The sequence below is a fragment of the Patella vulgata genome, chromosome 2 (assembly GCF_932274485.2).
Source record: "Patella vulgata chromosome 2, xgPatVulg1.2, whole genome shotgun sequence".
In the NCBI taxonomy this organism is placed as follows: Eukaryota; Metazoa; Mollusca; class Gastropoda; family Patellidae; genus Patella; species Patella vulgata.
The window spans coordinates 3,461,453-3,489,285 of NC_065880.2; the positions used below are offsets into that span (position 1 = coordinate 3,461,453).

Genomic DNA, 27,833 nt, shown 5'->3' on the forward strand with positions numbered 1-27,833 from the left:
ATGACAGACCTTATGATCTAAAGCGACCGTCCAACCCAACTCAACACAATAAGAAGTTAAAACATGACAAATTTTTGCAAATCTGTTTCTGTGGAAATCGACCCATAAACTAAAATTAGATCTGAATTTTGTGCAAAAAATAGTAATTCATATTTATTCATAATAAGAAAAGTGACTAATGATGGCTTATGGAAATGAAATGAAATGGGGTTTAACATCCTACTGTTTGGCTATGGCAGGGCTAATGAAGACGGGCGTATGTCATATAGTGGGCTATCATGAAAATTTTGCCCAGACAACGATGCTACAGCCTACTCAATATATATCAAATTCCAACTGCCAAGGGTTCTTTTACGTGACACCAATTTGTACACAAGTCCGCAGTTTTTCATCGCATCCAAATTATCTAATGGCTTTTGGTCCTTACTGTAGGAAGTGAAGTGTTGTAATCGGAGGCCTGGCCCGCCCACTGTCAGTTTTTGGGTCTTGGTTTTTAACAGGAAATAATTTACTGCAAAACTGTGAAAAGGGGAAAAGTGAGAAAATCAAGTTGGATGTCAACCCAACCCAAAGTAGCCTTTTGATATCTATTTATTTCCGTAATTCGCTGAAGTGATAAGGTTGTTGTTGTTCTTAGTGTTTAATGTCCGCTTCCACCAAAGGTGATATCGCAGACAAGTTGTCTTATTTTTTTTAATTTTAATTATCTTATCGCATGCCCAGGGGTCTTTTCTGTGGGAGGAAACCGGAGTACATACCTGGAGTAAACCCACAAGTTTGAGAAGGCGCCCCTATCTCCAAGCCACATACACTCACACCAGGGATCGAAACCACAGCCGCAAACCAGAGGTGAATGGCCAGCTAGAGGTCAAAGCGCGGCACTCTAGACCACTAGGCCATCCCAACCCCAAGGTCCTTAGCAACGTGAGAAATCTGGACGACGCAGCGAAAAATCCATGTGGATAATAGTCAAACAATCGAGACCACACCCATTCTCAATCACTCGGCCACTGAACCTGCCTGCGACTATAGTAAGAACATTCAATTCTTCATTTTGTGAATATAGCCGATATTCCTATTCAAAATTCAACTTTCACAACATTTGAGTTTGTGAGGGATTCAAAGTCAAGAGAAATGGGGTTTAATATCCATGGCAAAGTAGGTCATTTCAGGACTAACATCGGTTTCAATTTGATTTCATTAATTCGCTTGCGTGTATGGGTCTTTAGCAGTGGGAGGAAACCGGAGGACCTGTTGAAAACCCAAGGGGTTAGAAAGGTGACCCTGCTCCTTGTCATGTACAACCGGGGAATCGAAAACTGCCACTCGCCTCAAGGACAGACCTTATGATACAGCGAACACGCGCTAACCATTCGGATATCCCCAGTGTTCAGACACTGGTTGAACACATTTGGTCCCTGATGCTATTATCACTTTAACCATTTTTAAAAAAAGGGCAAAATTATAAATTTAATTATTAATTTAGAATTCGGAATTGAAAGGCCAGACTACAAAAAAAAAACCTCACAAAAAATACATTTGAAATGAATGTTTTTTGTTTAAAGTAACTCCATATCATCCAAGGTCTTTGACGTTGAAAACACGAATTATTTGTCAATTTAAATCAACATTGATATTATCTTTCCGTTAAAAGATATGCTTCTGATATCCAATATTTAAGAAAAAATAAACATTTTACCATTTTATCTGGAGAGCATGCGCAAAAAATACTATCAGTGTAGACTGGAATAACCAGACACTAGAGACTGCCATTCGATTAAGTCTTCTGGTGTATTTCGCCGAACATAAGCGACTTGAAATTAGTTTATATACATTCATGTTACAATCATTATTATATGCGTTGCGACCCATTTGTGACAATTTCTAGGTTCCAAATATTAGCGATTTAGTTCCTAGTTTAAAGGGCTTGATACTTTGTCCTAACTACAAATGGGTTGATGTGCATAATGTAATTCTTTTGAAGATTTATTTTGTGTTCCAAAGCCCGGTCTACAGTGTAAGATGGGGGTATGTGTGACCGAATGTTTAACACACGTGTGCGTTTGATCACAAAGTCTGTCATTGAGTTAAGTCAAGTGGTTTTGATTCTCAGCTTGTACAAGACAAGAAGTAGGGTCGTCTGTGCACCCTCGTGGGTTTTCTCTGGTTCCTACTGTTTCTTTCACTGCTAAAGACCCCCTAAGAAGATGCAAATTACTAAAATAAAATTGAACCATATTAGTCACGAAATGACCTAGTTTGTCAGAGTGGATCTTAAACCCCTAAGATGCCCCATGTACTGCTAGGACTTGAATTAAGAGTAGGCTATAGCGTTGCTGTTAAAGCAAGATTTTCCATAGTACACTGTAATGCGTATACCTGTGTTCATTGAGGCAGAAAACTGACAGGGAAATATTGGAAATACTAGTAGACTGTAGCAGTAGCACTCATTGGTGTAGAAAGGTAGAACGTAGGTGGTTGGATGGTCTAGAACAGTGGCTCGTACACCTTGAACTTTCATAATATTTTCTTGTACCCCCTGTTTAAAATGACTTATGGAAATAAATGAAATGATAATAATGGATACAATGTAAGTTTATTTATACAATGCGTTGAATACATATAAATATACTGAATACTGGTACATAAATAGTATTGAATTTGACACCGTATCTTGTGCCCCCTGCTTTGATGCTTCATACCCCCAGAGGTTACACATCCCCCTGCGTGCACATGAAATCACAAGGCCAGTCATTGAGTCAATTGGCATGGTTTCGAATCACTGGTTGGAAGTGACAATGAATAGGTATAGCATTGCCTGTCTGACCTTATGGGTATTCTCCAGGTCCTCCTGTTTCCTCCTCCCATCGCGCAAATGATTTATTGAAATAAAATTGAACTACATGTTGGTCTCAAAATGACCTAGTTTGTTTCTCGCTCTCGGAAGATTTGTTTCTCATCCCAGTGAAAAGTTGTCAGATTATAGGAAATGAAACTAGATATTTTCACGTTTATAAAATGAGGTTATTGTCACAGTACACGTTATGTATAGATTATATCTAGAGATGGCTTCACTGGTAGTGAATCTTTTAAAACACTGGTTATTTTGGACCTAAAAACACATTATTTGGGACTGATCAGACAAGTTATTTTACCGTGACTTATAATAGACTAGAAATATTAGACACTACATACATGTAGGACAGGGTGGTAGTATTCACGAGTACTTGATTATCGGGGGGGGGGGGGGCGCTGTATCATAAGGTCTGTCATTGAGTCAACTGGAGTGGTTTCGATTCCCTGGTTGTACGTGACAGGGTCGACTGTCCAACCTTGTGGGTTTTCTCCAGGTCCCTCCTACTACTAAAGACCCTATATGCAAGCGAATTATTGAAAGAAAATTGAACCATATGTTAGTCCCGAAATTACTTAGTTTGTGTCCAGTGGCCCTTACCTCTCTCTCTCTCCTATCCAGTCACATTATACTGTGCCCAAATCCTAGTATTACTCAAGAAGAACCTTTTTCAATTTGATTCTTCAAGCCAGACCTTCACTTTTCATATGTGTCCAGTTCTGATGATGCCATGCTGAGGTCCCATGACAGTTTGAAGTTGTATATAAGTAGACGGATAATGCCAAAACTTCGATTTGATTCTTCAAGCTAGACCTTCAATGAAACAAAAGTGTGGCTACATGTAATTGTTCTGATGATGCCAAAACTGAGGTCCCATGACAGTTTGAAATTAAAAATGGGTAGACAGAAAGGTCACTTCCTGCCCAAATTCTACTACATCGTAATACATAATATAAATTAACAAGTTCGTCTCAAAATTAAGTTTTGTTGATGAGATATTAATCCCTTTGTACCATATGTTAATCCCGACCTGGTTTGTGTAGAGTTTATGTTAAACCCCATTTTTCCGGGTTTTCTCTTACAGCTAACAATGCTTACGCGCAAACTAATTTTTGAAATAAAAATATTGTACCATATGTTAGTCCCAAAATTATGTTTTGTTGATGAGATATTAATCCCTTTGTACCATATGTTAATCCCGACCTGGTTTGTGTCAAGTGGATGTTAAACCCCATTTATCCCTGTTTCCTCCTACCGCTAGAGACCCATACACGCAAGCGAATTATTGAAATAAAATTGTATTGTATGTTAGTCCCGACCTGATTTGTATCTAGTGGATGTTAAACCTATGACTGTTTCTCTATGTGTAACTATCTTGTAGAAATGTACAGGAAGGCCTTTGATGTAATGGCCTAGTTTGTGTGAAGAAGCGGTTATACCCCATTTCTCTGTTACTCCCTGTATGACTGTTGTCTACTAAATATTGAAGAAGGCCTTTTATAACTCTTAATGGTTCACCTAAAATAACCCTTGACATTTAGATTTTGATATACAAGTAAGCCATAGTGCCACTGTCGGGGCAAAATGTCACTAATAATACACTGTATGGTGTGTGTAAGCCTGTCTTCATTAAGCCAGTTGGTTGAGAAAAGTAGGATGTTAAACTCTATCTGTGTGTATGACTATGTTGTATAGAGTGTGAGGAAGACTTGTATGTGAAAGTGTTGTAAATGACTCACCCACTCTCTGTATTCGATGTTGTTATACTCTCTCTACTCCCACAGTTACATGTATAACTGACACTGTGTTGTAAGATATATTATAGCTGTAAACTCTCTACACAAACTATCATCTTCATATTGTTAAGAGGGTGATAACATTGGCTGTAAACTCTCTACATCTCTACACAAATTATCATCTTCATAATGTTAGGGGGTTGATAACATTGGCTGTAAACTCTCTATATCTCTACACAAACTATCATCTTCATATTGTTAGTAGGGTTATAACATTGGCTGTAAACTCTCTATATCTCTACACAAATTATCATCTTCATAATGTTAGGGGGATGATAATGTTGCCTGTAAACTCACTAGATCATCCCTGATTATCATCTTCATAATGTTAGGGGGATGATAATGTTGCCTGTAAATTCTCTAGATCATCCCTGATTATCATCTTCATAATGTTAGGGGGGGTGGGTATAACGTTGCCTGTAAACTCACTGATCTTCCCTGATTATCATCTTCATAATGCTAGGGGGTGATAACTTGTCTGTAAACTATCTAGATCTTCCCCCAACTATCATCTTCATATAATGTCTGATATACAATACAGGTAAACTTGCTAGATCTTCCCGTTGATATTGAAAGCCTACACAACCCTTTACGATTAACTATTCATAATAAGAAACAACACAAGGTATATAACTATCTCCCTGTTAGTGTTATTAAATAACAACATTTCGTAACACATAAAGGTCATGTTTTTAAGTTAATGACAAATATACATCTAGTATGTGTTATGAACCCTGGATATTAAAGATACGTTCCCGTGTACAAACTGGGTGATTTGATTATATATTTGGACTAAAAACATATTCAAACAAATTAGTTTATCATAATTTTGCTTCAAATCCTTCTCATAACATTGTAATTGCCAAGGAATACCCTGTTATAATAATCGATCAAAAGAGTTCATGTTTGTGTCACGTGACTTACCTCTCTCGGTACCTAAGCAACGGAGTCGGACGAGAATTCATTGTATACACAAGACGATGTTGTCTTTAATCGATGACTATTTATTACAAATATCGAATCCTAATTAAATTTTCGGATTATTCACTGCCCGCGTCTTTTTCCGTGATTTTTATCTCAGAAAGTGTTGTACATCTAACTCTTCATAAAGTTTATCAACATGTACACCAATCGCTCAATTTTCATGTGCAACCTTCGACGTCACGCGTGCAGGTATTCCTAATCCTCGGGCTGTTGATTAGGGGAACCCTTACATTTTTGCCCTGTATACGCTCCATGAGTGTTTTTCAGGGAATCCAGTATTTTGCTAATAAAATTGGATATCTCTGCTTTCCATATATCCCAAAATTGCCGTACTTTTATTGGAAATAACCACCCGATAAATTCTTTTCTTGGGACCCTATCTTTAAATAACAGAAGTAGTTATATCCAGATATATACCTTGTGTTATGTTATCAATAGTTAACTGAGAAGTTGTTATATACATATATACCTTGTGTTATGTTATCAATAGTTAACTGAGAAGTTGTTATATACATATATGCCTTGTGTTATGTTATCAATAGTTAACTGAGAAGTTGTTATATACATATATACATGTACCTTGTGTTATGTTATCAATAGTTAACTGAGAAGTTGTTATATACATATATACCTTGTGTTATGTTATCAATAGTTAACTGAGAAGTTGTTATATACATATATACCGTGTGTTATGTTATGAATACAATGTAGTTAACTGAAAAGTAGTTATATACATATACCCAGTGTTGTGTCTTGTTGTGAACATATGCACAATGTAGTGTGTATACATACAAGAAGATTATTGGTGTTAATTAAAGGAATATTACCATGCATGTTAGGTGGGTGGCAGGTGGGCGTATTTTTTCACCCGATCGCGCCTATTTGTAAAATTGCAAAAAAAAAAAAATCACCCGTTTGCCCCTTCATGGCAACAACGATTCTGTTTGGCGAACCATTCGCCTGATCAATTGCTCGTATCTAGCATGTTAGATATATTCAGGTGAACCATTTTTATAAGCCAATCGGAGACATGATTGATATCACATGATCTCAAAATGTCTGCCTCCACCCCCGAAGCATGGAATCTTTAGAACAAGTCACAATTTTCTCGCAGACCGGCATACTCTCTCAAGATGATCGCTATGTATGCACGTTTGTGATAGGCTGTAAAATATCTTTGGCAAATTTTAATCGATATGATCAGGCAAAAAAAAGCACTCGTGACATTTGATTATGAATTAATGGTATACTTATTTTAAAAGATATAAGTCGTCAAATCTGGTAATGGGGGGTTGGGGAGGGTTGGGATATGTTGTCGGTTATGGCAATGGGGGGTGGGTGGTGGAGGGATGGTGCTTTTGTTTGGTGAATGTTCAATATGTGAAGACGATACATTTGAAGAGTTGAATTTGCCTCCAAGAACTCACAATTCACATAGAGTAATCAAATCTGTTATTGACACATGCTACTGTAAACATCTAAAAGTTAGGATCAACAGACAGGCTATTTGATAATAATTACAGGTTTACAGTAAAACTCCTAAAATAGTTTATTATGGTTTAATTCACCCGCAGGCAATAAAATCAATGCTACCGTAAACATTCTAAAATTAGGTCAAAAACTGGTTTAGTTTGTCTGGTGGGTGTCATCAGTAATGAATAGCACAGTTATAAAGAGTTTTACAACAGAATAGAACATAAGAAAGGTCACCTATAAGGGGTCAAGTATTGTATAGTTCTTGCTTCCTACACCAGTGAAACCATGTGCTTTTATTTACTTTTGTTGTGGATATGTTAATTAGCCATGTGGCTTTTGGCGATCACAGGCAGTCTGGATAACTGATCATAAATAAATCATCTTAAAAGCTTGTCGACTGGGACTACTAATGCATGATAAAAGAAACAATTGAGACTTGTTGATATAATAATGACTGGATAATATAGACTATAATCTAATGTTTTGTAATAAGTCTATTGAAAAACACCAACAGCTGACTGACTGGTGTATATTTGTTGTGTTGACTATTAAATAAAATATCATTTTGTTTTGCATCACTTAACAGGTGTTAAAGAAAAAATTTATGTGTGTAATAATTAAATCAACAATGTGATAGATAAGTTTATTTCTTCCACTATATGCATGAGAATAATACATTTTGAAATTGTGAATGGATTATGCCGGGTGACAGTTAGATAAGATATTTCACTCATTAATTGTGTTAATGGAAATAAGGGTTGAACATTCTACTGCAACAGCTTGGTAAAGTAAAGACAAAACATACGCTAGACTTAGAGAGATGTGAAGGTCCTCAGGTTTCCTCCCACTGTACATGTATATGCAATGGGATATATTCATGGATACCTCGGTTTTGCGTTCTATCCAAACAATTACATGCCTTTTCTCAATCCGTTTTACAGAGCTATTGCGAAAAGTCTTCGTACAGCTCTGTAAAGGATGACTGCTTTGAACATGTGACGTCACGTCACGGGGCGTCAATCATTAGCTCAATGGCGCGTGTATTGTTTACCTAAGACGTTACAGATTTGGAAAGAATGGCGCCTTTTACTTGGTTTACATACCTGTTTACACTAAATAGGAAATATTTTTTACCAACAAATACTTCAAATGTAGGACGATAAACCCCATTTTACACTAAATAGGAAATAATTTTTACCTACAAATACTTCAAACGTAGGACGTTAAACCCCATTTTATTTCTGCTAAATTCATTAAAGGAGCTAAATCGCTAACATTTGGGACCTAGAAATTCACAAAAGTGGGTCGCAACGCATATAATACTGTAATATGAATGTATATAAACTGATTTACATTTAATGGTTTCCGTTTTTACTCCTATTTCAAATCAGTTATGTTCGGCGAAATAAGTCAGCAATCTCAATCGAGTGCAAATTTCTAGCGTCTAGTTATTCTAGTCTACATAACTCCATTTGATTTGGTGCAATGTGTCTAGCCTCGTCCCTCGAGTATCTCAATACAACTGGGGCTGAAGCGCATTATGGTACACGATTCGTGTACCAATGTTAAAAAAATTATTTTATCTTAAATATCGGATATCAGAAACTCATCTTTTCCCGGTAAGTTTACATCATCAATGTTGATTTAAATTGACCAATAATTCGTGTTTTCGATGTCAAAGATTTTGGAGGATTTTGAGTTACGGACTTAGGTCCTTTAATTCATACATTGTACCAAACTACAGTGATGTTAGTCTCAGAATAAACTATGCCATGTTGATGAGTATATTCTGTTTGATAAAATAAACAAAGGAGAGATGAAATAACTGACACAGTAGAAATATTTGTTTTTATGTTAAATAGGATTAATATTTGAATTTCCTTGAGTAAGATGTGAAGCGTAATCTAGTTAGCGTAGTAAATATCACAACCTCTATGACAGGGGATTAATATTATTGTATTTTAGTTCAACTTAAAACTTGTTAAAATATGGCCAACGTTTACTAATACTCATTGTAAAGTCACTAGTTAATCATGGAGGGACCTGAAATATTTCAAAAATGTATTCTTTTATTTATGGGGGATTGGATGGCTGAATGGTTAGCGTGCGCGCGCTGTATCATAAAGTCTGTCATTGAGTCGACTGGCATGGTTTCGAATCCCCGGTTGTACGTGACAAGGAGTAGGGGCGCCTGTCCAACCTCGTGGGTTTTTCTCCGGGTCCTCTGGTTTCCTCCCACTGCTAAAGACCCCTACGCGCAAGCGAACTATGTAAATAAAATTAAACCATATGTTAGTCCCGAAATGACCTAGTTTGTGTCGAGTGGACGTTAAACCCCGTTTCTCTCTCTCTCTTTCTCTTTGATTTATCTGGCAATAGGATCAGAAAATGACCAGCGATTCTATTCATGAACAACTTTTAAAGATGCATGATGTAAGATTTAGATAAAAAGCTGACCCTTCTCGCTATATCTTGTAACAGTTCAAAAATATATAATGAAAAATGAATATATTGCAAATTTATTTTATTAAGTCAAACTTGATGTTAAAATATGGACGACTTTACTAATACTCATTGTAAAGTCACTAACTTGCAGATCATAGATGGACCCGAAATATTTTAAAAATATATTCTTTTATAAAATTTGCTATGGGATAAGAAAATGACCAGCAGCCGTTTTCATGAAAGCTTAAATTAAAATATTTTATTAGAATCCTAATGGTTCATTGATTGTGCTAGGAGGAGAATTTTTTGCCAATTATTTCGAATTCCAACTGTTACGGTTTCTTTTACACGGCAATGTTGTATGTCACGACTAGAGGATAATCCTTGCCTCTGCCAAATGTTCTGCACGGCCGATGAGAAAACATGTCGAAATATCCTGTGGACCTTTCTCTGCCAACGTTGGGATCGAACTACTGGACCTTCAGGTTAACGAAGCAGCTTCTTACTCACTGAGCTGTGTCATAAAATTTCTACATCTTGTTATAGTATTATTATGTTTATCAAGTTAAAGAGGGAGACTTGTATTAATAGTACCATTTAGTATTAACTATACAACTTGAAATTACCGTGATGAAAATAACCCCAAAAAAACTCTTAGGATTATTATGTTAAACAACTAAAAGAAGATGTTGTCAAATCAGTATGGTAACAACTAATGTAAACTTCAAATGATAATAAGATTGAATGTAAGTGGATTTGAAATTTATGAATATATATATGGCAATAATAGAATTGATGAATGACTATAATAAAATTCATATTTCATGGAATTGAAATTTATCAAAGTTTGTGGAATTGAAATTTATCGTTTGTAGATTTGACATTTATGATTTGTGGAATTGAAATTTATTATTGTGATTTGTGGATTGAATTGAAATTTATGATTTGTGGATTGAATTGAAATTTATGATTTGTGGATTGAATTGAAATTTATGATTTGTGGATTGAATTGAAATTTATGATTTGTGGATTGAATTGAAATTTATGATTTGTGGAATTGAAATGTATGATTTGTGGAATTGAAATGTAATATTTGTGGAATTGAAATTTATGATTTGTGGAATTGAAATTTATTGTTTATCGTTTGTGGAATTGAAATTTAACGTTTGATGGGTTTGAAATTTATGATTGAATTGAAATTTATCGTTTGTAGAATTGAAATTTATGGATTTGAAATTTATTGTTTGATGGATTTGAAATTTTTCATTTGTGGATTTAAAATTTATGATTGAATTGAAATTTATCGTTTGTAGAATTGAAATTTATGGATTTGAAATTTATGGATTTGAAATTTATTGTTTGATGGATTTGAAATTTTTCATTTGTGGATTTAAAATTCCTCATTTGTGAATTTTAAATTGATGATTTGTGGAATTGAAATTGATAATTTATGATTTGTGGATTTGAAATTTATAATATGTGGATTTGAAATTTATAATGTGGATTTGGAATTTATGATTTGTGGAATTGGAATTTATATTTTGTGGTAGTGAAATTGATCCTGATTCTCTATTTTGAAATCTATGTTCGTCGTGTTCGTTCGTTCCTGGAGTTTTACGTCCACTTCCACCGCGGGTGATATCGTAGATAAGCGATACTCATCGCGAGTAACCAGTGTTTTTATAGTTTTGTTCTGATGATGTCATGAAATTATGATATAAACAAGCCAGGACCGGACCACCTTATGTCTTTAATGAGCCTATTTTTTAATGCTATTGAATCCTCGCTAAGAGATTTTAGTTTTGTTTAATGGCAATGGATTAACGATCAAGATTGCCAAACTTCAATATATTTTAAAAATATGTTTTTTTCTTTTTCAGAATGAAATGCACGAGTCTAGAAGACAGCCATCAATGAGTGGTGGGGGTAGTAACTATGTGAATCAAGCTGGTGTTCCATTTCCCAATCCTCAACAATATTCCCCCAGTTCTAGATATATGACTGGTCAACCTCGTCTATCAAACCCATCTTACCCACAACAGGTAAATATAAATATCATTTGTGTTGTGTGATAATCATGTCTTATGTTATACATGCCATAATCAGATCTAGAGAGAGAGAAATGGGGTTTAATGTCCACTCGACACAAACTAGGTCATTTCGGGGCTAACATATGGTTTAATTTTATTTCAATAATTCGCTTGCGCGTAGGGGTTTTTAGCAGTGGGAGAAAACCCTACTCCTTGTCACGTACAACCAGGGATTTGAAACCACCCAGTTGACTCAATGACAATCTTTATGATACAGTGCACCCGTACTAACCATTCGGCCATCCAACGCCCCAATCAGACTTAGATTCATTTTAACTGACAAGTTTAAAATATCAAATATTACTAGTTCATTAGTACCTGACATTTCGACACCTAAAATTATTATTTTTAAGGCTGTATTTAGGTCAAAATAAATGTTGAATTGGTCTGATGTGTGAAAGGACAAGCTTTATACAATTATAGTTTTATTTTCTAAGATGTTTCCTTGAATAATTTTAATCTATTGGGCAAACCAAATCAAAGTGGTTTATAGCTGTTTAGTGGTTTTTTTTTATGGAAGGTCAATTAATTACATTTGTCTTATAGGTGAATTATGTAAGATTTAGATAAAGAGCTGGCCGTTCTTGCTATAATAGTTCAAAACTAGATAATGATAAATGAATATATTGAAAATTTCATTCAAATTATTTTAATCTGAGTGAAGTTATAAGTGTTTGAAGGGGGGTCGGATGGCCGAATGGTTAGCACGTGCGCGCGCTGTATCACACGGTCTGTCATTGAGTCAACTGGCGGGGTTTCGATTCCCCGGTTGTACGTGACAAGGAGTAGGGTCGCCTGTCCAACCTCGTGGGTTTCCTCCCACTGCTTAAGACCCCTACGCGCAAGCGAATTATTGAAATAAAATTAAAACATATGTTAGTCCCGAAATGACCTAGATTGTGTCGCGTGGACGTTAAACCCCATTTCTCTCTCTCTCATTTCATGTGTTTGAAGTTTGTAGCATAGATTGTTTGTTATTGTAGCATCGGTAAATTTACTTGACAAATGAGAACAAACATTGACTATTGTTAAATTTTAAAATCCAGGCGGGGTAGTTCTAATCCATTTGGGGATCACGTGGCTAAGTGGGTAAGACACTGGCTCGCTAGCCTGGCGGTCGGGTGTTCGATCCCTGCATTGCCCGAGAAAGTTCATCCTGATTTTCCGGCGTGGTTTCCCCTTGTCAGTGATGCAGGACGGAGGGCCTGACAAGGACAGCTGTCTAGTCGTTCGGATAAGACGAAAAACCAAGGTCCTGTGTATACATTGGAATGCACGTAAAAGATCCCTTGGCAGTTGGAATTCGATATAAGAGTAGGCGATAGTGCCGCTGCCCGGACAAAATTTCCCTCATAGCACACTGTATGGCGTATGCCCGTCTTTATTAGCCCAGTATAGGAGCAGAACAGTAGGACGTTAAACCCAATTTCATTTCTAATCCATTTAAATCTCTGCCATCCGATGATCTAGAGAGTTGATTGTAGGCTTGTCATGTTAATAGATATCTAAATAATAGTTTATATAACATTTGAAGCCAATATAAAGACTTGCTAACACTACATCTTTGACAAATTGATTTGCAATAATATTTTGACATACATGTGAATGTTGTAGTAGTTTTTGTGCAGCAAAAAAGCGTGAGTAAACATTGATGATTGTCTTAGTACATGTTCATTCAGATTCCAATCTTCCAATTCATTAAATTTTTTTTTTTTTTTAATTGAACAAATGGTTTGAGCAGTATTTAGTAACTGACTCTGAATAAAACATGACGCAATTAATTATATGGAAAACATAATCGTTTGGTTACCTCATATTCCTGAAGCAATGGCCCGAGAAATCCCTCTCTGGCCATTGCTGGATTGACTTCTGATAGTTAAGCTTTTGAGGGAGTATCTATTCTTCCTGTTAAATCAAATCGCTCCTAAGCACAGCAACATGACAGCACTTTGTTTAGTCAGGGGTCTTCTTTAAAACTTTGGACAGTAATTTAAGCTATTAAAAACAGCAAAAGTATTGTTTGTCTCCAAGCAGTATAGTTTACAGTGTAGCTATTTTTAATACCCTTGTTTGATTGTTACGCAGTTAGGGATTGGTTGTTAATAGGACTATTGACCAGTCATAATTTGGAACAGAAATTTGCTTTCATTACGGCAGTGTTGAGTGGGTTTAGGTCTAATCAAACGGAACACTGTGAGGAGTAGACTCTACCTATATTTTGACAACGATTAATTTGTCTATGGGTCCTTCGGTTTCCTCTCACTGCTAAAAGACCCTGACACGCAAGCGAATTATTAAAGTAAAATTGAACCATATATGTAAGTCCCGAAATGACCTAGTTTGTGTCGAGTGGAGGTTAAACTCTCTCTCTCTCTCTTTGGTCCAAGTAACTTGTATTCCATATGATTGTGTCATGTTTTATTTAAATTATCAAATATTACGATGACACGACTGACATTTGTATAAAATTTATTTTCAGGTACATCCTCAGTATAACCAATCAGGAAATCAACCAATGGGGGGAGGGTACAGTCCATCCGGTCCCCCTTCCTCCGCGCAACCCCCGAACCCCATGTATTTATCCCCACAACATTCACGCTCCGCAAATCAGTCACCTAATTCTCATCCCTCTTCCCAACCGGGAACCCCCCAATCTGCAGTTCATCCATCTCAGGCGTCACCGGGTCCCACACCGGTAAGTACATTACTTCTCATTTTCATAAAGTACATTACTTGTCATTATCATAGAGTACATTACTTCTCATTTTCATAAAGTACATTACTTGTCATAAAGTACATTACTTGTCATTATCATAGAGTACATTACTTGTCATTATCATAGGGTACATTACTTGTCATTATCATAGGGTACATTACTTTTCATTATATTATCATAGGGTACATTACTTGTCATTATCATAGAAACTATAATTCTTCCGTTATTTGGATTGGGTGGCTGAATGGTTTAACATGTGCGCATTAGATCATAAGGTCTGTTGTTTGAGTCAAGTGGTTTGGTTCCGAATCCCCCCCCCCCCACACTTGTATGTGACAAGGTGTAGGGTCACCTGTCCAATCTTGTGGGTCTTCTCTGAGGTTTCTGGTTTGCTCCCACTGCTAAAGACCCCTAAGCGCAAGTGTATATTTGAAATAAAATTGAGTTAAAATTTGTCCTAAAATGACCTAGTTTGTGTGGTGTGGGAGTTAAACCCCATTTCTCTCTCTCTCTTTCTATTTGGATGATCACTCCAATACGGTTGAGGGGGGTTGGATGGCTGAATGGTTAGCGTGCGCGCGCTGTATCATAAAGTCTGTCATTGAGTCGACTGGCGTGGTTTCGAATCCCCGGTTGTACGTGACAAGGAGTAGGGGCGCCTGTCCAACCTCGTGGGTTTTCTCCGGGTCCTCCGGTTTCCTCCCACTGCTAAAGACCCCTATGCGCAAGCGAATTATTGAAATAAAATTAAACCATATGTTAGTCCCGAAATGACCTAGTTTGTGTCGAGTGGACGTTAAACCCCATTTCTCTCTCTCTCTCCAATACGGTTGAATGATATTAATGAAGTTAACTTGTTAATTGGTCATGTGACCTTTGATTAATCATATCTCTTGGGATCTTGATGAAATAGCCAATTAAATGTCTGGCCAATTAAAGCATTTCTAAATATTTTATAGAGAATTTCGTTCATCACGGTAGTTTTAATTTGATTGGTCTTTAGAACTATTTAGAACTAGTGTCGACCAATCAATGATGTTGCTATCAGTTTCATTTGACTTTGTCTGAATATGAAGTCCTGAAGTTTAACATGAAAATAAAACTTTATCAAGTGGAAAGAGGAGTCCCGTTGTTTTCATTAAGTTTAGACAATAACACCCTTGAATATATTATAACAAATTTATTTTGTAGTTTACGATATTGTAACAATTATTTATTTTGTTGTTTAAAATGCTGGATACTGTAACAAATATTTATTTACATTCATATTAAAGATGTATTATGTAAGTCTTTTTGTTAGCCTAAAATCTTATATAGGGAGAGAGAGATGGGGTTTAACGTCCACTCGACACAAACTAGATCATTTCGGGTCTAATACATGGTTTAATTTTTTACTTCAATAATTCGCTTGCGCGTAGGGGTCTTTAGCAGTGGAAGGAAACCGGAGGACCTGGAGAAAACCCACGAGGTTGGACAGACGACCCTACTCCTTGTCACGTACAACGTTGACTCAATGACAGATTCAGTGATACAGCGCACATGCTAAGCACTCGGCCATCTATAAAACTATGACGATATTAATGTTATTCACCTAGTTGTTCTAAATCTATAAAACTATGATGATATTAATGTTATTCACCTGGTTCTGAATCCATAAAACTATGATGATATTAATGTTATTCACCTAGTGGTAACTCTATGATGATATTAATGTTATTCACCTAGTGTTAACTCTATGATGATATTAATGTTATTCACCTAGTGTTAACTCTATGATGATATTAATGTTATTCACCTAGTGTTAACTCTATGATGATATTAATGTTATTCACCTATGGTAACTCTATGATGATATTAATGTTATTCACCTAGTGTTAACTCTATGATGATATTAATGTTATTCACCTAGTGGTAACTCTATGATGATATTAATGTTATTCACCTAGTGTTAACTCTATGATGATATTAATGTTATTCACCTAGTGGTAACTCTATGATGATATTAATGTTATTCACCTAGTGGTAACTCTATGATGATATTAATGTTATTCACCTAGTGTTAACTCTATGATGATATTAATGTTATTCACCTAGTGTTAACTCTATGATGATATTAATGTTATTCACCTAGTGGTAACTCTATGATGATATTAATGTTATTCACCTAGTGTTAACTCTATGATGATATTAATGTTATTCACCTAGTGTTAACTCTATGATGATATTAATGTTATTCACCTAGTGGTAACTCTATGATGATATTAATGTTATTCACCTAGTGTTAAATCTATGATGATATTAATGTTATTCACCTAGTGTTAACTCTATGATGATATTAATGTTATTGTCCCCCGCCTTTCGAAGAAAGCAGGGGACTATTAAAATGGGTTCGTCCGTCTGTCCGTCTGTCTGTCCGTCCGTCTGTCCGTCCGTCTGTCTGTCCGTCACACTTTTTGGGAAACAATAACTCTCTTCCTAATTGAGCTAGAATGTTCAAACTTGGTGTATGTGTTTATTAGGTCAATGCCTTGATGGAGTTCGAAGATGAGCATTTTCCGCTTAGGGTAAGCAGAGATAAGCAATTTGATTGGTTGATGCTTTGGGACACGATAACTCTCTTCCTAATTGGGCTAGAATGTTCAAACTTGGTGTATGTGTTGATTAGGTCAATGCCTTCATGGAGTTCGAAGATGAGCATTTTCCGCTTAGGGTAAGCAGAGATAAGCAATTTGATTGGTTGATGCTTTGGGACACGATAACTTTTAATTGAGCTAGAATGTTCAAACTTGGTGTATGTGTTTATTAGGTCAATGCCTTGATGGAGTTCGAAGATGAGCATTTTCCGCTTAGGGTAAGCAGAGATAAGCAATTTGATTGGTTGATGCTTTGGGACACGATAACTCTCTTCCTAATTGGGCTAGAATGTTCAAACTTGGTGTATGTGTTGATTAGGTCAATGCCTTGATGGAGTTCGAAGATGAGCATTTTCCGCTTAGGGTAAGCAGAGATAAGCAATTTGATTGGTTGATGCTTTGGGACACGATAACTTTAGTTCTAATTAAGTGAGATTGATGAAACTTGGTGTATAGATTTATTATATGAATACCTTAACTAAGTTCGATAATGAACATTTTTTGCTGAGGGTAAGCAGAGTGATAAGCAATTTGATTGGTAGAAACTTTGGAACACAATAACTCTCCTTCTAATTGAGGTAGAATGTTCAAACTTGGCATAGGTGAATGTTTAAACTTGATGTATATGTAGATGTTCATTAGGTGAATGTCTTGACTGAGTTCAATAATTAACATTTCGAGCTGAAGCTAAGCAGAGCTAATCGATTTCATTTGTCGATGGTTTGGGACAAGATAATCTTGATTCTATCTGATAGAGAGTGATGAAACTTAGTGAAAAAAATAAATGTGCGATTAATTAATATGTGTCATCTATTTATTTTGCAATTTCGGCGGGGGACATCAGCCTCACTGTTGGCTTGTTCACCTAGTGTTAAATCTATGATGATATTAATGTTATTCACCTAGTGTTAACTCTATGATGATATTAATGTTATTCACCTAGTGTTAACTCTATGATGATATTAATGTTATTCACCTAGTGTTAACTCTATGATGATATTAATGTTATTCACCTAGTGGTAACTCTATGATGATATTAATGTTATTCACCTAGTGTTAAATCTATGATGATATTAATGTTATTCACCTAGTGTTAAATCTATGATGATATTAATGTTATTCACCTAGTGTTAACTCTATGATGATATTAATGTTATTCACCTAGTTGTTCTTAATGTCATGATTTAAGGTAAAACATTTAATATGTTTAAAATTCTTTGTGTAAAATGGAAGTGTTACTTTTATTTCAACTTCCTATTTGAAAAATTGGTAGAAACATTTGATCAATTCATATGGTAACAATAAATATGTCAGAGTTTGTTTTTTTTTTTTCTTCAGAATTCAAGATTATATAAGATTTAAAAATATGATAAATTTATAAACCCATGATATATGCAATTAATATGTTGTTTTTTTTTTTCTCCTTCAGAATTCTGAAAATAGTAGATCGAATTCAAAAATACCTAATGAAGATAGTGTGATAAACGAAAGTGCCAGTATGGTAAGTTTAAAGTAACATGTTAATTAATCAAACATGCCCAATTAGTGGTGGTATTATGTATTCTATAAATAGAAATGAAATGAAATGGGGTTTAACATCCTACTGTTGTGCTCTGAACTGGGCTAATGAAGACAGGCATACGCCATACAGTGTGCCATGAGGGAAATTTTGCCCGGACAGCGGCACTACGTCCTACTCTTATCTCGAATTCCAACTGTCAAGGGATCTTTTACGAGCACGCCAATGTGTACACAGGACCTCGGTTTTTCGTACCATCCGTCCTGCATCATTGACAAGGGGGAACCACACCAGAAAATCTTGATGAACTTTCTCGGCCAATGCAGTGACCGAACACCCGACCTCCAGGCTAGCGAGCCATCGACCTACCCACTTAGCCACATCGATCCCATTCTATAAATAGAAAGCAAAGCTACGTGGGCATGACAACACACAATGTTGATAAAATACTCTTTGAAATGTTGCCCAAACAAATTAATAGCTGTTTTTCCATCCAAACAAATCAGTAGCTGTTTTTACATCTAACCAAATTCGTAGCTGTTTTTACATCTAAACAAATTGGGGGGTTGGATGGCTTAGTGGTTAGCACGTGCACGCTGTATCATTAAGTCTGTCATTGAGTCAACTAGCGTGGTTTCGAATCCCCGTTTGCAGGTGACAAGGAGTAGGGTCGCCTGTCCAACCTCGTGGGTTTTCTCTGGGTCCTCCGGTTTCCTCCCACTGCTAAAGACCCCTACGCGCAAGCGAATTATGGAAATAAAATAAATTGAATCATATGTTAGTCCCAAAATGACCTAGTTTGTGTCGAGTGGACGTTAAACCCCATTCCTCTCTCTCTATCCATCCAAATTAGTAGCTGGTTTTCCATAAGCATGTGCGGTCTTCATTAGCTCCAATGTGTTATCAAAAGGCCAAGCATACCCAGCAGTGTGCATGACACCAATCACCCAGGCACACCCAGCTTGGCAGTTGAAATTGGATATAAGAGTAGGCCATAGTGCCGCTGCCCATGCAAAATTTCCCTCATAGCACACTGTATGGTGTATGCCTGTCTTCATTAGCCCAGTTCGGAGCAGAGCAGTAGGACGTTAAACCACCTTTTATTTTATTTGCACACTCAGGACGCAGCACATGTGAATTAATCAAGAAAGCACTCATGGTATCAGGTGTTTTAGAAAGATCAAGCACACCCAGCAGTGTGCATGACACCAATCAGGCACACACAATGTCACACAGAACATAATTAAGAATGCACACAGTGTGACACAAGACATCACACATTCAGGCCTTGAGATTATACAGGCGTATTTGCAATGCACCGCTAGCGAGCACGCAAATATTAACTTGCGAACACAAATTACCCCGCCATCGTCTTTAGGTGCTCAGAATCCTGGATGAATTCTTCCTAGAAACAGGGCTGTCAGTAATTTTTCACAGTATTAGCAGCCAGCACTGCTAATCAAAAGGTCCAATTTTGCGAAATTGGATTAGCAAATTTAAAAATTGATTAGCATTTTCTCAGTTTCAACATAAAACGCCTAAATAACAAGATATTACTTTAATTTATAACAAATGATTAGATTTCATTCTTAGATTTTTTTTAAAACACTGCTACAGGCAGCTGTGACAGTTTGTGAATGTGATGTAGACTTTTGGTTAGGTCTGTTGCCAATTCTTGACAGTGGCTTCCGAAGCCCCACTTACGTTAGAAATCTTAGTTAGAAAAGAATTTCGTCTGCTTTTTATCGTGTGTTACTATTTTTGTTCAATCGGACACACTCAGAAATTACGGGAATTCTCACTTTGATATCTCATTTTACAATATGTTTCCACGTATTTATTTTTTTATATTTTATTTACAATACGTGGGGGATATACAGAATTTAATTTTTTCAAATTAACTACTGATATAATTACTCGAAGTTGACAAGTCTCGCAGCATGGGTTGTACTACTTGATTTCACTATTTACGGTTTAATAGTCCCTATTCATAGAGTTATGTCCCAGTATTAAAGATATATTCTGTAAGATTTAGATAAAGAGCCGACCATTCTTGCTATAATAGCTCAAAAATAGATAATATAAAATAAAAATATTGAAATTTTGTTCAAATTACTCCATTCTGAGCCAAGTTAGCACTGGTGTATTCTAGACTTAGTCTCGCTTTGCCTTTTTTAAATTAAATTTTTAAATAGCGAACCGTTCTAATCTAGTTAAAATCTTGATTATGGTCTTGTTTTGTTAATAAATGTCTAATTAATAGTAAGAAAAACCTGCATAATGTATTTTTAAATGTATATTTCTACATTGTTTGTTTTGAGAATCTTGCCAAAACTATTTTAAAACGTTGACAAGTTTTGTTTAAATTAAAGAAAAAGAGAATATAAAAACAAAAATTATTCAAAATTCAGTGAAGAAATCAAATCATTTTTTCTCCATTGATCCTCCAAAAATAGTAGCCAATTGTCATTAGCAATTTACATTCAAAATGGTGGTGGATATATTTTGTTGTAGTGTGGAGTATTATTATCAACAAATACAGTCTTGATTATGTTCTTTATAGAGAGAGACAGAGAGTCCACTAGACACAAACTAGGTCATTTCAGGACTAACACATGGTTTAATTTTACTTCAATAATTCGCTTGCACGTAGGGGTTTTTAGCAGTGGGAAGAAACCGGGGGATCAGGAGAAAACCCACAAGGCTAGAAGGCGACCCTACTCCTTGTCACGTACAACCGGGGAATCAAAACCACGCCAGTTGACTCAATGACAGACCTTAGGATACAACGCGCATGTGCTAACCATTCGGCAATCCCAACTTATTCCCGTACAGTACAAGTTACAACCAGGAAATTGAAACCACGCCAGTTGACTCAATGACAGACCTTATACATTCGGCCACCCAACCCCCTCTTTATTTCAAAGTACCATTAACTAGATAAAAAAATTGAATATAAAAGATGACTTACAATGTCTTATTGTTAGTTTGAAGGGTATCAGAAGCCCAGCATTGGTGTATCAATGTTTAATGGAATACTGCTTCTTCGTGTAATTTGAGCTTGCCCGTCCGTTCTAAAGCAAAACAATAAATTTCTAGTGCTGTCAAAATATCCGAGTAATATGTCTGTTGAAATGTAATTGGACATACAGTATGATGTCATATTTTATTTCTATATATAGGCTTATATATCTTGTAAATTATTAATGTTTATTTCAAATTATTTTAAAATGTAAACTGCGATAGAAATTAGGGAGTTGGTTGGCCGAATGGTTGGATCATAAGGTCTGTGATTGTGTCAAGTGGCATGGTTTCGATTCCCTGTTTCTACATGACGAGTAGGTTCGCTGGTCCAGTCCTCTGGTTTCCTCTGATTTCCTCCAGCTGCTAAAGACCCTGAGGCGCTAGCCAATTAATGACTTAAAATTGAACCATATGTTAGTCCCGAAACGACTTATTTTGTGTCGAGTGGACGTAACCATATGTTTCCAAACAAAAATTGAATCGTGTGGCATTTGCCCCAGGTCTACCCTTGCCTGTTGGTGAAGAAAGTCCCTCTGGATATTTAAGCCTTGTTTCCTATTGTCGAAGGACTATTTTATTCAATGCCTGCTTCATTCAAGTGAAAATCAAATGGAAGTCTTAATTTATCAATCTGATTAGAATATAGATCTATATTTCGTTTCTTTTTTTATACTTTCGATGGCCTACACTACATGAAGATCTGACCGGTTGTAGTGATAGGTCACGTCAGTGGTCAAAAGACCGACTTTTGACCTATGACGTCAGACATTTGATTAACCAGTCAGCATTGATGTTACTAGTTGATTACCCACAGTTCCGTAAAAAACACGCCTAAAGCTCGCCGTGAAAGACCATTTCATTGGCTTATCCCTGACACCATTCAGAACACGAGTTAAATAACAACTCTTCCAGATCCAAGTGTAGTAAAGACAAGTAAAACGAAATTTTGAACTATAAAAACGAAACGAAATAGGATATGTGATTTAACCAGATTGTTAATTTATATACTCTAAGTAAGAGTTGACCGAGAACAAATTGCAACAGATGGTTTCTTGGTACCAGGGAGTCGTAGTGGCTAAGAGAGTAAGACGCTGGCTTGCTAGTCTGTCGGTCGTGTGTTTTGCTCCTGGTGTTGGGCGAGAAAGTTCATCGAGATTTTTGGGGGGTTGGATGGCTGAATGGTTAGCATGCGCACGCTGTATCATAAAGTCTGTCATTGAGTCAACTGGCGTGGTTTTGAATCCCCGGTTGTACGTGACAAGGAGTAGGGTCGCCTGTCCAACCTCGTGGGTTTTCTCCGGGTCCTCCGGTTTCCTCCCACTGCTAAAAGCCCCTATGCGCAGGCGAATTATTGAAATAAAATTAAACCATATGTTAGTCCCTGAATGACCTAGTTTGTGTCGAGTGGACGTTAAATCCCATTTCTTTCTCTTTTTCCTCTTGTCAGTGGTGCAGTACAGCAAGTCTGACAATGACAGCTGTCAGTCGTTCGGATGGGACAAAAAAACGAGGTCCCATGTACACATTGGCATGCATGTAAAAGATCCCTTGGCAGTTGGAATTCCCTGATAGAACATGTTAAACCCCATTTCATATTTCATTTTTACTGCGTGGTGTATTCCAGTCTTCATTAGTTCGATGCAGAATAAATAGTAAGATGTTTAACGCTCATCTCATGAAATTTAATTGGTACATCATGTAAAATTAAATGGCGAATTACGTCCTGAATAGCGTTTCCTTAATTGGGTTCAAGTCTTTGACTCGGAGAAACGTAGAAAAAAAACCCCACCACTCCGATCTAAAAGCAAAGGGAGAATTAATTGTTGATGTAGCCAGCGAGTCTCGGGGAGCAGGGATTGTTTGTGTATTCAGTGAGCCGTAAAGGGAGATAATCTTGGTGATGGGGTGTCAGTTGGTGTTCAGCCATAAACGCTGAAACAAGCCGAGGGAGAAATAATCAATATTCTTCACTCGCTATTCTGATAACTCGTTTCAACTCTGCTCTATATTTTCTTTTTCTCTCTGCTGTACAGAATATTGACGATTTATAGTGAGTCGTTTCCGCGCACACAGGAATATATTTTTATTCCATATTTTTTTATATATTCAATATTATGTCCTATTTTTCGCGATTCCATCAAGTTGGTGTTATTTACTCTTAATGAACTCAACTCAAATGATATTAATCTTATTTATGACGATTTTATTTTTTTTTTAATGTTTTTTTGATGAAATACTCGAATATCAAAAACACTTTTTATTATATTATTTAACATCAATAAATTTTAGAGAATGTTTTTGCACATGCATCTGAGAATGAAAATTTGTTGAAATTCATCAAATTTCTCGATTGAGTTTTATTTCAAAGCCAAATGGCAATATATAGAGAGCCAAATTATTGTTTTAGCGAATGTTTTTGGCATATGCATATGAAAATAAAAATGGACAAAATCGATCAAAAAATCTGTGTTCAATTTTCAATTTTATTTTGCATATGAAAATAAAAATTGACAAAATTTATCAAATTTCGGTATTTAATTTTATTTCAAAGCCAAATGGCAATGTAAAAAGCTGTAGGATAAATTTTTTGTGAATATTTGCTAAATCAAAATTTATTTAAATTTCGGTATTTAAAAAAAAGCCATGGTGTAGCAAATATTCTCAGTGCATGCACAGAAAAATAAGAATATATTGCATCGAAATTAGTTTAAATGTCTGCCTTCTGTTTTATTTCAAAGCCAAATGGCTTCATAAAAAGCCAATAATTAGATAATTAAATTGCATCACATGTCCCTTTGGAGTCCTAAAAACCCTTTAATTTTGTGTTTTCTAAGGATAAAAGAGTAGACGAATTAAAAATAAATTAAAAAAAGGGTTAGAAATTTAAAAAAAGTATTTTAAAATGGTGTGCTTGATTTAATTTTGAAAATAAACACAAGGCTAAGAATTTATGAGTTAATGTCAATGGCTGATTTACGAGACAAAAACATAATTCAATTCATTAACTGATCAATGAAGTAGTGTGCCGTGTATTCAACTCGAAACTCCACAGTTATTTCAAATTTTTTTTTTTATTAGAAATTCCCTTTGGTGAACAACTCCCTTGCCTTTGTTAGCTTGTGATGGTGTTACTAATTATAGCCCAACACATAACCTGAGTTGAGAGAGAAGTTGGACTGCACAGTAAAAGCTTTAATATGTGAGAGAGTGTATTGGGGAGATATATTCACTTTGAGTTGGCTGTTGTATAGCCTCATTTATCAAGCCCACTCTAGTCTATAGTCATTTATCATGTGGAGTGTGAGACTGGATGAAAGAGACTAGCTATTGGGTCGTGTGTGTGGAAGTCTAGATAAGCTAGCCTATTGATTTTCTCATAGTGCTATAGATTACCTTTACTTTAGCTGCTGTTAGCATTACACGCAAGTAGTGAACAGGCAGAAAGTAGTTCCATCTATTAATTATTAAAAATTGTATTTCCTCTCCCGACATGCAACGTTGTTATTAACCGTTTCCAAATATTTATCAAACCCTCTCTTGACTTGCGTTCAACGTCTAAATCATAAGTAAATAGCGCCATGGAGGGATATATTCGGCTTTTTATTGCATCTTCAATTCTAAGGGACTACTTTATGTAAATAATTTCGACTCATAAATAAACTATAATTTAGCCCAGTGATATGCAACACGCTAGCAGAAACTCGCAAGAAATTATATAAAATTTGACAAAACATTTCAATAATTCATATATATTCGTAAATGTGATTTGCGAAGGAAAAGGGGAATCGGGGATATAAAAAGTATAATAATAGCCCACTCCCTCCTCTAGTTAATGTATTTGGCAGACGGTATTAAGGTTGTGAAGGGTTGAAGTTGACACAGCCAGTGATAAATGGGAACAGAGTATTGTTCACACAGGGAGAACTCACTCAGGCAGAATAAAAATAGACTCTTCCATGTACAGGGGTGGCAGCTTGTAGTCATATCAATTAACACCTAAGCCAGTCTCGCAATATTACCACTTTGACATAAACTTTCACTTTATTTTAAACCTGTCACACATATTTAAGAATTTTTACAGCAAATTGAGGGAGATAGAAGGTGAAAATATAGGGGAAGGGGGGAGGATGTGAGTTGGTATGGCCTGTTTGTGCATTGCCTGAGGTATTGAGTGTAGGGTTATACAGAGAAGAAAAGACTGGTCTAGTTGTTAATTCTGTACACTAGTATATTCAGTTTAAAACAACCAGAATCCAGTGAGTACAAAACATCACTATTATATTAATGAACACACTGGATTAATTAGTAGTAACCCAGTGTTAATTAACAGCCAGGTTCAAGCTAAAAGGACCTGTTTTCCTTTGTGAAAATGGACCAGGGCTTTATTTATGAAGCAAGCTAGAGTTAGCCAGCTAACACTACTACTACCTTGTACAGCATTAGTAAGCCAGGCACGTTTGAGTTCAGTTCAAAAACTTGGTTATTTTCACAAAGTTTTTTTTAAAGTTTGGCTTGAGTGAATTTAGTGTTTGAGTGAGGTGATGACATGTTGGATTAATTATTTATTGGAATATAGTGTGTGATTGACTTGTATTTTATTTAAATGTGCTGAGAATTGACCGAGGCTTTGTTCAGTATGGTCGGTCAGGACTCCTACATATAGACCAGAGAATGAGTCCCTTTGTCTGGTAGTGTGGTCAGCTGGCCAGAGCTGTACATATAAAAACAATATTTTGAGAGAGAGAGATGGAATAAATAAATACACAGTTGATTATTAAAGGAATGAGAGAGAATATATATGAAGATATAAAGGAGTTTTTATTTATTAGGGGTCACATGGTGTTGTTTATGAATATGTATGAAGCTATGTACAGTGTGTGTGTATAGAGAGGGAAGTGTATATATAACTATGTTATATACAAACTATCTATATCTCTGTATTTCTCGTCTCTCTGTTGTCACTGTATACTATGACTGTATTTTAATTTAGGACAGGAGGAAGTCAGTGTGATTTATCATATATTTACCATTATTATTAATAGTATAATCTCTTCCATTCTTCATCAGATGTTCCAACTGATAAATATTTATAATCTTTTAAGTTTATTATCGGATGCTTTCAAGAATATTTACCAATATTATTATTACTTCCAGTTATTATCGGTCATTTCAAAGATAGTTCAATATTATTAGTAATATTTATAATCTTTCAATATTTTTTATTCAATGCTTTCAAGAATATTTACTATAATTTCTAATACCGGTATTGACTTCTTTCATGTTGACCAGTATTTCTAATATTCAAATCTTTTAAATTTATTATTTGATGTTTCAAGGATATGGACCATTATTTCAGAAATTAAAATTTTTAAAATTTATTAAATACAGGACACATACCCTCGATGATATTTACCATCGGATTCTGTATACATGTACTATTATAATTATATCAATATTAAAATCTTTTAAATCATCAGATACCTTCAAGGATATTGACGATTATTTCGGTAATTCCAGTCTTTCAAATAAGTTTCATCGATATTTTACTATTTCTGTCTTCGTTAATCCCAGTCAGAGCAAAATAGTGGGATGAATTATTGAAATAAAATTGAACCATATGTTAGACCTCCCGAAATGACTTAGTTGGTGTCTAGTGCCCATTAAGCTCCATTTTTTTGTCTTCGTCTCAAGAAAACCTAATCATGTTCGTTCAACATTCATATCATTTGACATTACAAAAACTTGAATGATATTCACACAGTCATTAAATGCTGAAATAAGTTTCTGTGATCAATAAAATCATAACATATTCAAATTTATTTATTTAATAATTATAGAAGTTACATGATATTACCCCTGTGTAACCAATTCTCACCTGGCTCACCTGGTCTAGTACTACTTATACCTGTATGTTCACAGGTATTGATAAACACATGTTGTTGACAAAAAACCCCCAACCCAAATACAATCAGAAAAACCTGTCGTATATTATAATCCTGTCCACTCGTTCACATGCAGGTGAAAAAAAAAAAAATATCATCTGAAAATCTTTTGTAAATAACACAATATTGATCGACTCAAATATTTCATATTTCCCAAATCCTGGTGGAAATATAGGAATATATTCATAAAACTTGTTGTAAATAACACAATATATCAACCCAAATATTTCATATTTCCTAAATCCTGGTGGAAATATAAGAATAGATTCGTAAAACTTGTTGTAAATAACACTACATTGATTTCAATAAAAATAGCTTATTTATCAAATCCTGTTAACTCAGAAACTTGTATAA

At 35.6% G+C, this 27,833-nt stretch overlaps 1 protein-coding gene across 7 annotated transcripts in view; it reads left to right on the forward strand.

The window, feature by feature from the left end:
- Nucleotides 1–27,833, forward strand: part of LOC126811363 (trithorax group protein osa) — an 89,848-nt gene that overhangs the window by 2,818 nt on the left and 59,197 nt on the right. For all 7 annotated transcript variants that reach the window (XM_050536930.2, XM_056098860.1, XM_056098861.1 and 4 more), the window contains exons 2-4: nucleotides 11,436–11,597; nucleotides 14,125–14,340; nucleotides 18,424–18,495. In XM_050536930.2, coding sequence (XP_050392887.2) covers nucleotides 11,436–11,597; nucleotides 14,125–14,340; nucleotides 18,424–18,495 — 450 coding nt within the window. The remainder of the gene's footprint in view (nucleotides 1–11,435; nucleotides 11,598–14,124; nucleotides 14,341–18,423; nucleotides 18,496–27,833) is intronic.